The sequence below is a fragment of the Scyliorhinus canicula genome, chromosome 13 (genome assembly GCF_902713615.1).
Source record: "Scyliorhinus canicula chromosome 13, sScyCan1.1, whole genome shotgun sequence".
Classification (NCBI taxonomy): domain Eukaryota; kingdom Metazoa; phylum Chordata; class Chondrichthyes; order Carcharhiniformes; family Scyliorhinidae; genus Scyliorhinus; species Scyliorhinus canicula.
The window spans coordinates 79,802,629-79,816,758 of NC_052158.1; the positions used below are offsets into that span (position 1 = coordinate 79,802,629).

General features: G+C 43.5%; 1 protein-coding gene across 4 annotated transcripts in view; it reads left to right on the forward strand.

Annotated features, from left to right (window-relative positions):
• The window catches only part of LOC119975708 (cytoplasmic protein NCK1-like), a 260,412-nt gene that overhangs the window by 157,734 nt on the left and 88,548 nt on the right, over nucleotides 1-14,130 (forward strand). For all 4 annotated transcript variants that reach the window (XM_038815519.1, XM_038815518.1, XM_038815520.1 and 1 more), the window contains one exon: nucleotides 12,391-12,634. In XM_038815519.1, the coding sequence (XP_038671447.1) occupies nucleotides 12,409-12,634 (226 nt within the window). In that variant the 5' untranslated portion in view covers nucleotides 12,391-12,408. The remainder of the gene's footprint in view (nucleotides 1-12,390; nucleotides 12,635-14,130) is intronic.

The following is a 14,130-nucleotide window of genomic DNA, read 5'->3' on the forward strand; positions in this document are numbered from 1 at the left end:
TATCACTCAGCAGACAGTTTGTGTGTCCAAACATCACTTCTGCCTTGACTGCGAATCCAGACTTGTGGTCAAGTGCTGCACACCACTTAAATTTGTATTACGAGCGGCCTACCTTTGCTATCACCTTGGTAGTAGAAAATGCAGGAGGAGGAAGAGCAGACAGAGTGGATCATGAGCGGCATCAACTACTAGTGCCTCTAAATGCCAGAACTCTTAAAGGGCAGCTCAGCAAATGTTGCAATCCTCATCAACGATGTCGTTACTATGATTGATTCCTGGAATTCAGCCTTGTAGAACTCCTCCTCACGTAGAATTTACAGTGCAGAAGGAGGCCATTCAGCACATCGAGTTTCCACCGGCCCTTGGAAAGAGCACCCCACTTAAGCCCACACCTCTACCCTATCCCCGTAACCCCATCTAACTATTTTGGACACTAAGAGCCAATCCACCTAACCTGCACATCTTTGGACTTGTGGGAGGGAACTGGAGCACCCGGAGGAAACCCACGCAGACACGGGGAGAACGTGCAGACTCCGCACAGGCAATGACCCAAGCCGGGAATCAAACCTGGGACCCTGACAGTGCCAACTGCTGCCGTCCTGCAAACATTACCACCAGCACATAATGAGAGAAACAAAAATGTAATGCAACAACTCAATTCCATCCGTGTATAATATTTGCGAGAATCACCTTAAAAGAACACTTCTGCACTGCTTGCTTACTCATCCTAGTGTTTTGAACTATTTCCGTGGCGGCTGCAGTTTTGTGAGGTGGAAGGCTGCTTCATTTCCATCGAGGACTCTTCAGATGACTGCGGTAGACAACTGTGAACACCTCAGTGTCATGTGGTTTCATCTTTGTTCTGGACCAGACCAATTTGTGTGAACGGACACACTGAGAGAAGGCATTGTGGATTGGCCTACCTTCTAAGTTGTGAAGTAGTTATGGTCATATGGTTATTTACAAGAGGGGCAAAAAATTATTTTTTAAACTGCAGCTGCAACTTTCAGTCATGTATTTATTCCATTAATCATCAATCTGACATTAAATTCAATTGGGACACTGGCATCAGTATTGGGAAAGCAGGAGCTGTACCACTGGGCTGGCCCTCGCCTGAACTGAACTGAACTTCCCGATGAGTCATATATGGAGCTGCAGAGAGGGATTTGAATTAAATAGCTGGGCTGGGAGGGAGGATTCACATGAGGAGAGATTTGGAAAGTTAAAGTGCGAGAATAAAACAATAGTGCAATATGACTATTGGCAACCAGAATGTGCTAGGAAAGGACAGCGTGGCAAAACATAAGAATGCACCTGCAAATATGGTCAGAGTAGGGGAAAATAGCTTTAAGCTAGGAGATGGAGGAGGATTCGGGTGAAAGAAGATTTAGAAATCCTAAGATAAAAGTTGGGTAATAGAAAAGTATATTGAATTTGGTAAAGACTAGCTCAGTGGGATAGAGAGGGAGTTTGACAGCAACAGTGCATCAGAGAGTAAGGTTCATGCAGGGAATGGTAGTAAAAAAATAAAATTAAAGTCACTTTATCAATCAGGTGGATGAACCAGTGGCACAAATAGAGACAAATCTTTTCGATCTAATCACCCTTACAGAGACATAGGCACAAGGTGACCAATGTTGGGAAATAAATATTCCAGGGTACACAACATTTTGAAAAGTCAGCGGGAATGGAAATGGAGGAAGGGTAGCCCTGATAAGTGAGGATGACATAAGGACATTAGTAGTAAAGAATCATGGCTCAGAAAATCAGGAAGTTAAATCAGTATGGGTGGAGGTTAGCAAAGCAAGGGTTAGAAAATGCTTGTGGGAGTAGTTCATGCTCAGGTTCAAAGGGCAGAATCTCAGCTACCTTCTGGAAAGTAAGAGTTGTTTTTTTAAGGGCCTAATGGGTTTTTAATCGTTAATTTTTTTTCCCTTTTAAATCTCTTTGGGAATTCAGATCAGAAAGGATGGAAGTTAAGGCAGTTGCATGCTCTTCCTGTAGGATGTGGGAGGTAAGGGACACCACTAGTATCCCCACTGATTACACCTGCGGGTTGTGCATCCAACTCCAGCTCCTCGGAGACTGCGTTAGGGAACTGTAGCTGGATAAACTTCGGATCATCCAGGAGGCAGAGGTGTTGATAGAGAGGAGTTACATGGAAAAGCAATCGTGATAAGAGACTCAATGGTGAGGGGAATGGACAAGAGATTCCGTGGTCGCGAACGAGACTCCTGGAAGGTATATTGCTTCCTAGGTGCCAGGGTCAGGGATGTCTCTGATCCGGTCTACAGGATTCCTATGGGGAGGGGGAGCAACCAGAAGTTGTGGTGCACATGGGCACCAACGACATAGCTAAGAAAAGGGATGAGGATCTAAAAAGTGATTTTAGGGAGTTAGGCTGGAAACTAAAGAGCAGGATGAGCAGAGTAGTAATTTCAGGATTGCTACCGGTGCCACATGCAAGTGAGGCAAGGAACAGAGAGTGAGTGCAGCTGAACACATGGCTACAGGGCTGGTGCAGGAAAGAAGGCTTCAGATATGTATATCATTGGGACACCTGGGGAAGGTGGGACCTGTACATGAAGGACGAGTTGCACATAAACTGGAGGGGTACCAATATCCTGGGCGGGAGGTTTGCTAGAGCTCTTCGGCAGGGTTTAAACTAGTTTTGCAGGGGAAATGGGAACGAGCGCTATGGATCAGAGGATAGGGTAACTGTTGAACAGGCAGAAATAGTATGCAGTGAGCTTGTGAGGAAGGATAGACAGTTTATAGGCAAAGTTGCACTCAGTGGGATGGGTTAAAGTGTGTCTGTTTCAATGCAAGGAGTGTCAGGAATAAGGGCGATGAACTTAGAGCATGGATCAGTACTTGGAAATATGATATTGTGGTCAATACGGAGACATGGATTTCACAGGAATGGTTGTGAGATGTTCCGGGGTTTAGATGTTTTAAGAAGAATAGGGAGGGAGGTAAATGAGGAGAGGGAGTGGCACTGTTAATTAGAGAGTGCATCATAGCTGCAGAAAAGTTAGTAGTCGAGGAGGGTTTGTCTACTGAGTCAGTATGGGTGGAAGTCAGAAACAAGAAAGGAGCAGTCACTTCATTGGGAGTTTTCTATAGATTCCCCAATAACAGTAGAGAGATGGAGGAACAGATTGGGCAGCAGATCTTAGAAAGGTGCAGAAGTAACAGAGTTGTTGTCATGGGTTACTTCAACTTCCTTAATAACTGGAACCTCCTTAGTGCAAATGGATTGGATGGAGCAGATTTTGTCAGGTGTGTCCAGGAAGGATTGCTGACTGAATATACTGTGCTGTAATGTTATATGTTCTGAGAGTAGTTGTGTTGTTGGACAGAGAATTAATCAAGAAATTATTGAAGCATGTAAGAAAGGCAGTGCAATAATTGTGGGGCCTTTCAGTCTTTATATAAAGTGGGCCAATCAAATTTGCAAAGCTGATCTGGGAGATGTGTTAGTAGAATACTTTTGTGACATTTTCCTGGGGCAATATGTTGTGGAACCAACTAGGTATAAAGCTATTTTAGACCCAGTATTGTGCAGTGAGACAGGGTTAATCAGTAATGTCACTGGGAAATGGTGCTCATAATACCATACTTCAATGACAAACAAGAACTTAAATTTTAACAAAGCCAAGTATATTGGCATGAAGGGAAAACTGGCTAAAATTAATTGGTAAATGGGATAAAAGGTATGCCGATAAATAAATAGTGGGAAACATTTAAAGAAACAATTCAGAATATGCAACACAAATGCATTCCATTGAAAAATGAAAACCGAGTGAGAAAATCCATCCATGGCTTACTAATGAATTCAAGGACATTATTAGATTAAAAGAGGAGGCTTATATTCTAAGTATAAGGATTGGGACCTTTTTAGAACCCAACAACTGAGGGATGCCCCAAAGATATGCTGGTGAATCTCTCTCTCAACTTCCCAGGTAAGGGTTTACCAGACAATTGTCCAAAAGCGGCAACTTCCCCTGGACAATTCCGCTGGGATCCATCCAACAAAGCGATTTAAATTGCATTCTTCTGTGGTTCTGCCAATAGTTACTCTGAAAGAGTCAGAAGGGAAAAATACACATAACTTCAGCGTAATTATTTTAAACACTCAAACCGAGACCCGCACAGGACACCCCCCTCACATTCTGGACCCAGCCATGGGATTCCCCTTACCCTACCAACCGTAACTCTCAGCCACGCAGGATACCTCCTCCAGTTTTACTGTGCCCTTTAAATCAAAACTGTTTTCTGTCAGCCAGCAGTTTAAAAAAAAAGAGAGTATGGCCTCCCTGAGCTCGCTGGAGTTGCACTGCGCAGTACACTTTGGGGCCTCCTTCTTTGCAAGTCCCAAGCAGCTCCAGCCAGCGGAGATTTGAACAAGGTTTTCCAGAGCAGATCAGTGCTCTTTAAAATCTTGTAATTCCAGTGGGCCATGGCTTTACAACACTGGGTGCAAGTTTATAGCCCAAATAGTATTTTACCGTGGTCATGTAGCACCAATGGAAAGTATTGTCTAAGGCTCTGGAAAGTCCAAACATTTTAATTAGATTTTTAAAAATTTGTTTCTTCTCCCAGCATTGAATAAATAAATGTTTTTCCTTGCTAATGATGCATAATTTAATCTTGACCCACTATAATCTCTTCCCCCGCTTTTAAAGCAAGGTGTAGTGATCTCAATGTATCTTCATAAATAAGGTTGGGTTTCATTTAAATGGCGTATCAATAATTATTTGAATCATGCAACTAATTGCATCAGATCTGTGCCGTAATATGTCAAGTATTTGAATGCTGTTGTACATGCCCACACATAATGTTTGCTAGTTGGATCATGAGCATGAAGCATCACCTTTCTCGAAACATAATTGACAAAAAAATGTCTCTGATGAATATGTTGCCAACAAGGGCCTGATTCAACATCAAAGGAGTACAAGAACGATGTCTGCTTAGGTGCTGCTTGTTCGTTTTTGTGTGGTACCAGTTATACAGTGCTTGGTGTTTTTTTTTCCAAGTGAGCAAATTATAAAGCTCAACTTAAAAGGACTTTTCTAGATGTACTTTGTTGAGAAGGAAGCTGGTGGTTGTGTTTGGTGGTGCTGTTGCAGATTTGTGGAATGTTTGAATGGACCTGATGCAGAGGTTGTTTTCATTGATACACTACTAATGTGTCTCAGGGTTTGTGTTTCCCTGCCAGTTTGCACTTCAAAGATTCTGCGTGTTTACATTTTTCTGTCATAAATTGAATAAGGAAGAAGGGCAGCAACTGCAGTCTGATGGCGTATTCAACCACACGACAGTTAAAATAAATTTGTGCAGTGTTATTGCACAACTCTGTAAAAAGAAACTTTTGAAAAATGTAGCCATTGTATCTATCCAATCTGTTCAAACATATCCTTTTTTCTTTTTTATATAAATTTAGAGTACCCAATTATTTTTTTTCCAATTAAGGGGCAATTTAGTGTGGCTGGTCCACCTGCCTTGCACATCTTTGGGTTATGGGGGTGGGGAGAATGTGCAAACTCCACACGGACAGTGACCCAGGGCCGGGATTCGAACCCGGGTCCCCAGCGCCGCAGTCCCAGTGCTAACTATTGCGCCACATGCCACCCTGTTCAAACCATTGTCTGCTTTTTACTGCAGAGAGCAATTATGTGTTACCTATTTACATCATTGATCTTTATCTTTTTCTTGAGCATGCATGTTCTTGCAGTTTGTGAATGTGTCTATAAGTCCCGTAACAGCCTCCCTGAACAGGCGCCGGAATGTGGCGACTAGGGGCTTTTCACAGTACCTTCATTGAAGCCTACTCGTGACAATAAGCGATTTTCATTTCATTTCAAGTCTGTTCACTTGCTGATTTGTAAAGGAGCAGTTCTTTATTGGCCATTTTGGAGGAGTAGCAAAGAGGGGGGAGAAGGGAGGCGGCTGTATTTTTGTAAATTCACCTATTTTCAGAAGTTTAGAATCTCGCTCGGATCGTAAAGGGAGGGTTCGATTCCGGAAAAAGGTATAAATGCCAAAGGACATAAGTTTGGCGGCACGATAGTACAGTAGTTAGCACTGTTGCTTCACAGCTCCAGGATCCCAGGTTCGATTCCCGGCTTGGGTCGCTGTCTATGAGTCTGCACGTTCTCCCCATGTCTGTATGGGTTTCCTCCGTGTGCTCCGGTTTCCTCCCACAAGTTCCGAAAGACGCGTTTGTTAGGCGGAATTGAACATTCTGAATTCTCACTCTGCGTACCCGAACAGGCGGCGGAATGTGGCGACTAGGGGATTTTCGCAGTAACCTCATTGCAGTGTTAATGTAAGCTTACTTGGGACAATAATAAAAATTACTATTGTTAAGAAGAAAAGTGGGGAATTTTGCATCTTTAAAAATTATTTTGTGAAACATTGATCAGGTAACTGTTAGGAATTTGGGAAATTAACGAGGCAAACAGTGAATTTGAGATGGAAACAAAATAACGGACAAGCAACAAGACTAGCAATCATCTAGAGGGAATAATGAGATGTGTAGATGCCCAGTAACAAGATTGCATCTAGTGAAATTGAGGTGTAAATGGCATTTCCAGAAACATTTGTTTATCAGAGATCAGTGGGGCAAATTATAACATTTAAAGGCAATGAATTTGAGAGATGTAAACAGCCAAATTCACAGGGTGGGATTTCAAAGAGACTGAACAGTAGAACTACTACCAGCCTCATTGGGCAAGTTCTCCAATGAGGCTGAACCAGGAAGGGACAATTTTACACCCAAGCAGTATTGTGCGGTAACTGTTAGCTGGATTTGACCTCTAGAGTTACTACAATTGGATGTTCGGAAAAGGGGTATCTCAGTGAGTTAAAGCAACATGGGTATATTTTGAGAATAAGAGGTAACTTCAGATAAAATGGTGTGTTGTGACGTTAATGTACTTAATTTCATAGTGTATATTAGTCTTTTTTTTAACTTTAATAAGTAAAAAATATTCTTCATTAATTGTCTACACAACAACTGGTCTGGTTCCTCATTAGTTTTTACATTGTTATACACCACATGAATCAGTGTCTCAAGATATCCTTCGGGGTTTTGAGACACTCTCAAGTAACTTCAGCGGGATTCTTAACAGTAACCATGCAAGCAACTAAGAAATGAATGAATAGAGCAAATAAGTTGATAGCAAACGTCAGAGAAAAAAAATCCCAAAAGACTTCAGAAAAAAAAATGAAGGATATGGTTAACACCTGAGATTGAGAAGGATGAGCAGTGATAATTCACTACAATGATGGGCTGTAAAATTGGTTTGATTAGAATATGTTTGAGTGCCGTGCCAGGTGGAAACCTGATTTGGAGAAATTTAAGCTGGAGTTATGGGAAATTTAGACATAGATTTCGGAGACAACAACACCTTCAAGGAATTTGACGAGCAAGGAGAGTTTGAAGACGGAACAGTTTTCATGCACCGGAAGATTGAGGGTGGGTATTTTGAGGATGAGGATAATACTTTTAAAAGAGCTGAGGGACAGTGCCTTTGAGTGAAACATTAACACGAGCCTGGGAATCAGAAAAGGAAGATGGCTGGTCAGCAGTTTAACAAGACTGTGCTGTGATAACCCTCACGAGGACTACGTGGGATTGCTAATTGATCTCCCTGTGAGCTTCGTAGAATAAGAATTCCCGTGGTGAGTGGGTGGTGATCCTCCCAGCTGGGTCTCGTTAGAAGGACCTTTAAATGTAGCTCCCAGACCTGGACCAGCAGTTCCCAATAGTCCTGGGCTGCGACGTTTTGTGTGCCATGGTAGCGGCTTTATTTTCAGTTTAAAATCAACCAGTTAGGCCTTTTGCTCCGTGCCTCCTGGAATTATTACAGTTTAATTTTTGGTTTTTGCTAAATCAACAATAACACTGCAGATGTTGGAAGTATGAAGGAAAAACTGAAAATATTGAAAGTACTGCAGTAGGTCAGGCAGCTTGCATAGTAAGAACAGACTGATTTGCTTCAGCCCGCGAATATAATTGGAAGAGAAAAGAGACTGCACCCAAATCTCCACAGATGCTGACTGGCTTCCTGTGTATTTCCAGCAGTTTTTGTTTTTAATTTTATCCTGTTAACTTAAATAAGTTGAAAGCTATGATTAATGGTCACATAGACTTGAGGTAATTTCACTCAAAGGTTTGTTTTATCTTTCTTATCCTATGCCTATTGACGCTTCTATGTCGATGAATAATTATTCCTCTCTTCAGTCGAGCCATCTAGTTTCCTGCAAAAACTCGCATTCAAAGTATCATGTTGCATCATTGATTTTGTCTATATAATGTGTGTGTTTGTGGAACCCACCTCTTCACTCGTCTGATAAAGGAGCTGCGCTCCGAAAGCTAGCGATTCCAAATAAACCTATTGGACTGTTGTAAGGATTCTTACTGTGCTCACCCTAGTCCGACGCTGGCATCTCCACATCATGACCAATAAGTGAGTGATGAGATGAGATTTAAAGCAGAACTCACAGCTAACTGTTCTGCAGCAAACAGTGTCTATTTACACGGTAAACAGAGTCCACTTGAATAGGACTTTATGGCAAATAGTGTACAGTCTATTTTAAAAGAGGCTCGACAAACTTGGGCAGACAGAACTCCTGACTAAAATACAGTAACGTGTCACCGCAAAACAAAGGGTGATTTTGCAAAAGAACGGAATGAAGTCAAGAACATTTAGATGTATTTTTAAAGTCGATCCTTAGCACATGTAGCAGTGATTGGATAGAAAGTTCCCCCCGATATATCTCCATTCTGTCCAGGGTTAGAGGTGTCATGATATGGAACCACTTATTCAGTTCTTGGGCAAACATGGTCTGCTGACTTGATGTTACAGCAGCACTGATGTGTTTGAGGTTTCAGTCAGAGCAGAACCTCTCCTCCTGCACCTGTACTTGAGTATATTGAGTTTTTAAAAAATGTGCACAGCTGAGCCCCTTTGCCTCCCCCCCCCCCCCAATAATATTGAGACAGACATAATTTAGTTTGAACATTATTTTGTCTCCTTCCTGCTGGTTGCCCACAAATTCCCCAGTATGTAGTACTGTAAAGTGCTGCTGGATAATGCAATTTGATTTTTTTTCTACCGATTTTAAATTTATTACGTTTGACTGCAGTCATTGAATTTTACATTGTCAGGGGAACTACTTTGAGCATTTTGCCTAAATCACTTCTATTCTAAAAGCTCTTCTGGATCCTGCTTTCAATGCTATTTGTCAGGGGACCTACCTGACAGCGCTTTTCTTAAAAACAGATGCCCAATCTCTACCTCTGTTCTTTGGCAAGCATGGATTTACACCCCCAAGTTGATAACTCATTGGCCAATGGAAACAACTTGCCTAAATTTAAACTACTATTTTGTCTTGTGATTTAGCATATTTAAGCATTTTTGAAAATCACTTTCAATGGCGCTGTACTGGTCTTTGAAGCTTCCTCCCATGCTTCCCTACTTTTGTATTAAAATCCTCCCAGTAAAGGCGATGACAATGCCTAAGTGATATGTAGAAAACATGACCTCGATTCTCCACTTCATGACACGTCAATCTCAATCGGGCGGAGAATCGTGGGTAACCCAAAAATCGAGGTTTCCACCCAACACCAATTCCGCCGTCATGCTCCAGTCCCTCACTGGCAGGGATATCAAATGTTTGTACCCCATGCCGGCGGTCCCATATAAAACTGTCATTTGCATGGACTTCAATATCATTAGCAGCTTGGGCATTTCATGCTCCACCCTTCCTCGATGCTCCACACCTCTTGGGTGGAAATCTCACGGGTGCGAATTAGTGCAGGTATTTACAAGCATGGCTGCTGAGGGGTGCAGGAGGCTAGAAAATACTCTGAACAGCCTCAAAAATTGTCAGGCTTGCTCGGGTTGGCTGCCCGGCCAGGGGCAGTAGCATAAATTTGCATGGCATGGAACACTGAATTGCTTACTGCTTTGTACTCCCAGGGGCATCGTAAATCAGTTGCAATTCAGCTCCGGCGGGAGAACATAGGGCGCGATCTTCCCAAAAGGGAACAAAAGTCCCTGAGCGAGCACATTTAGCCGCGTATTTCCTGGCACCAGCGTTGAATAAGGATCTAAACAGTGAACGATCGCCCGAGGCGGCCCATAGCCCCGTTTTTTACAATGGGGATCTCTGCTCGCCGGAGCTCCTTGCTGTAGCGAGAGATCAGGATGCTATTTTTAAATGGCGTCCCAACGTCTGAGGCCCACAGAATAAATCCCCAACCACCCCCCAGTCCGAATGTAACATGGGAGGCTCCAGCACCCCCAACACCCACGGTGGGCAACTCCGGCCTAATCGCAAACGCGCAGAAAATGCAGCTTGGCAGTGCCACCTGGGCGCAAATGCCAGCTGGCATTGCCACCTGGGTACCTTGGCAGTGCCAGGGTCCCAGTTTGACAGTTCCAGGCTGGCAGTGCCAGGGCTTCACCCTGCCCAAAGTGCATGCAGCTGGGGGCTCCAATCCTCTTGGAGATTCCCCCATGGGTGCCTTTCCATCTGGTCCCCGTTTGTGAGACCTGTGCTAAACGGTACTCGCCTGAAGTCCCCAATGCGAAGGGTTGAATCCCAAAGCCTCTGGTGCCTTGGGAATCTGCACATTAGGGGTAATGCATACTGCCTCGCTCTAATGTGCAGACGTGCCAAAAACTGACCCCGCCCATTGCGGGGGAGATTCCCCTTGCAACGCCTCGCGAGATTATGTTGAATCACGCGAGGCATTGCGAACCGTTTAGATCCCAGGAGCGCGGTCTCCTGGCTTTCACTGGCCTCGCTGCACTGCAGCAGGCTACTTTTCCAGTACAGCGTCTCCCCAGCGGAGAATCCAGCCCAAAGTGTTGATGCTGGGTCAGAAATGCGTGAGGCTTGCATTCCCATTGGGGGGAGCTATTTGTGGAGCAATTCAGAACGTGCTAATGGGCTAGTGCTCTGTTGGTGTGAATTCCAAGCAATTAACGGCCCAGCGGGCGTTCTAAACACTGGTGCCAGAGGAAGAGTCTGGCAGCTGGAGCTGTTTTTAAGTTCACCACTTACCACACACTCGCTGAAGCCACCAAGATGGCTCAGTACCCCTGAGGTCGGGGGGGCCGAGATGGACCCACAGTTCCATGCTAGTAAAGAGCGAAAGGACATGCTCTTCCCCAGAGTGGGCTGCAGACTCAAATCTGCCCTCCTGAACACTGCCTGGGAGGCGGTGACAGAGGCAGTCAGTGCTGCCAGTCTCACTAGGAGGAGACAGCTGCTGATGGGTGGGGGTCACTGGTGAATCCTCTGCCCTGAGAGGGAAAGAGAACCAGGGAGGGTTCCAAAGGCCACGGTGCAGGTGTCCTCTGGTTGGGGTGGGCTCTGCTGATCCCCTGCTTCCTCTGCAATGGGGCAGCGCGTTTCTAAGGAGTACCAACATCTTGTGGGCACCTGATTGAACTTCGCCCATCCCCTAGATGATACAGCTGAGATATGAGGGTGTCCAGGGGGGCGGCCTGGGTGGACTCCGAGATGACCAGAGGCCTCCTGAGCATTTAAAGTACACAGGCAGCAGTGTGAGTAGCCAGGAGGCTGTAAGTAGCACCAAAGGGTTGCGTTTAAAAGACAGACTGCAGCAATGGCGGTCTGAACCAGGCAACCCCGATCCCGAGGGGAACACCAAGTCTCCTTGGCATCAAGTCACGACCCGCTATTGCCCCCAGCCCGATAATTTTCAGTGGTTTTTCAATGTTTTTTAGCCTCCCGCTCCCCTTCTGCGGCCATGGCGCCCAGTCCACATTTGTAAATACTGGTGGTAATTCGCGCCCACAAGATTTCTGCCTGAAAGGAGCGGAGCATCATGGAAGGGCAGAGCATATTGTGTCCCACCCACTAATCAGACTTAAATGAATGCAAATGCCGGTTTTGCATGCCACCGCCGGGGTGGGATGCAAACCTCGTCATGGCCACCAGCAAGGGAATGGAGCATGGCTCCTGAATTGGCGTCGGGCGCGGATCTCTCCCGCCCGATCGTGGTTTGCAGTTGCGCCGGCGAGAGGAGGAACATTGCGCCCGTTATCTGAAAAGATTTTCCCTTTTCTATCAGTTTTCATCTTAAAACTGTTAAAGTTTTGTTTTGCTATCTTTTCGAGATGAGGACCCTAATTCACAGGCTACTTTTGAGTTTGAACTTCTTAAAGCTTCTGTTGACAACTAAGGACATTCACACTTTTAAACTTGTTCGTTCTTTCTTTCAGCTTTGTAAAGTATGTATACAGGTTAGCTCCCTTCGTAGGAATGTTTTAAACATGGCAATCTATGGTCATTTTTTCTACAGCTTTCTGCTGCAATAATAATCTCTTTCCTTTGAACTTGCAGTGCTAAGCCAACGGGAAGATGACGGAAGAGGTGATAGTGATTGCCAAGTTTGACTATGTAGCTCAGCAGGAGCAAGAGCTGGACATCAAGAAGAATGAACGATTATGGCTGTTAGACGACTCCAAGTCATGGTGGCGTGTTCGAAACTCCACAAACAGAACCGGCTTTGTACCGTCAAATTATGTGGAAAGAAAGAACAGCGCGAGGAAAGCTTCTATTGTGAAGAATCTAAAGGATACCTTGGGTGAGTTTGTCATTGGTAATATATACTTTGAGCATTGCGACAGTCAAACCAATTGTGTTTTTTAAAAAAAGTTCCTTTATGTAAATTCAACACCCTAAGTATGTTTTTATTGAAAACTCTTCCTGTCAAAGAGTGTGGCACCAAATTATGAATTTCAGCTGCCATAATCATGAGGGAATTATTCCAGCACTAAAAGCTGGGAGCCCGAGTCGGTATTTAAATGACTGAAATGGGCAGATGGGTGGGTGGTCATGGAGGAAATATATACAATAAAAATACTGTGCTGCTGAATGTAATGTTCTTGCAAACATCTGTTCCTTTTTTTATGTTGCTTTCAGCTTTCATAAACTTAACACCTAAAAGTAAGTAGGACAGAATGGCAGATGCACTAGAAAACCTCTCGTAATACAACTTAACCTCCAAATAAGTACTTTTTTTATTAGGAAAGATTTATATAGACATGTTGCAAAGTAATCAGTTCTTCTGAGTTTTTATATACCAGCCTTGATTATGTGCATTATTTAAAAAGGAGCTTGAAGATCAACATTTATCAACTATTTGAAGATGTAGAGCTGCACAACCATGTTTACTTTTGTGTTGCTACTTCTTTTCATCATGCCCACAAAGCAGATCAAACTTAGTGTACATTTTTGCCTATTAATAGACTAAATTGATAGCATATGTTACAGCCATTATTTCCAAACGCAAGGCAAATGGACAATTTCTGCACAAGCGCAGCTAATCATGGATATCTTTTCCAAATTAAAAAAGTACATTAAATTGTGCAACAGAAAATAATTGATTTGGAAAAATGGGAATATGATTTCAACACGTACGAGGTATTGTAAATCTCAAATGTTTTCACTAATACATTCAGAATCATCTGCATTCTACGTGGAATTAATCCTAAAACTATAATTTTGCCTATATTTGTACATGATGCACATTCTTGGAGATCATTGCTGACAAATAGCGCAGGAAAATAGCATGGCCAGTTTTAGGAATCAATGGTGGAGTGTTTACAATAGGGGATAGCTGAGCAAATTTGACTGTTGTCCATCCGTGCAAATATGATTGAGTTGCAGTGGTAACCGTTCGGCATGTTCTTACTGTGGAAAAAAAAAAGCGACCGAACCAAATTAATGCCCAGCAAAAATGTCTCCACAAATATTGCTCAGCACCTCCAGAGATCACAGACTGTAGAATAGGGCGTATTTTCACTTCCGTTTGCATCCGGGTCCACGGCCATTTGAGGAATTGTTCCCAATGTGTACGTGATCTATTCTAATTGATCCTGCTGTTCTACCCACTATTGAACACAAAGCCGATTCAAAATTATGTAAGACTTTGTTAGTTTAGGGTATTTAAACCAGCAGTGGGCAATCTTGCTGTTTGTGACATGGGCATCATAGGTTGGTTTCCAAATCTTTAAAAACTGAATTCAAATTTCTCAACAGCCAGGGTGAGATTTGAGTTATATTACACTTTGTGGTAAT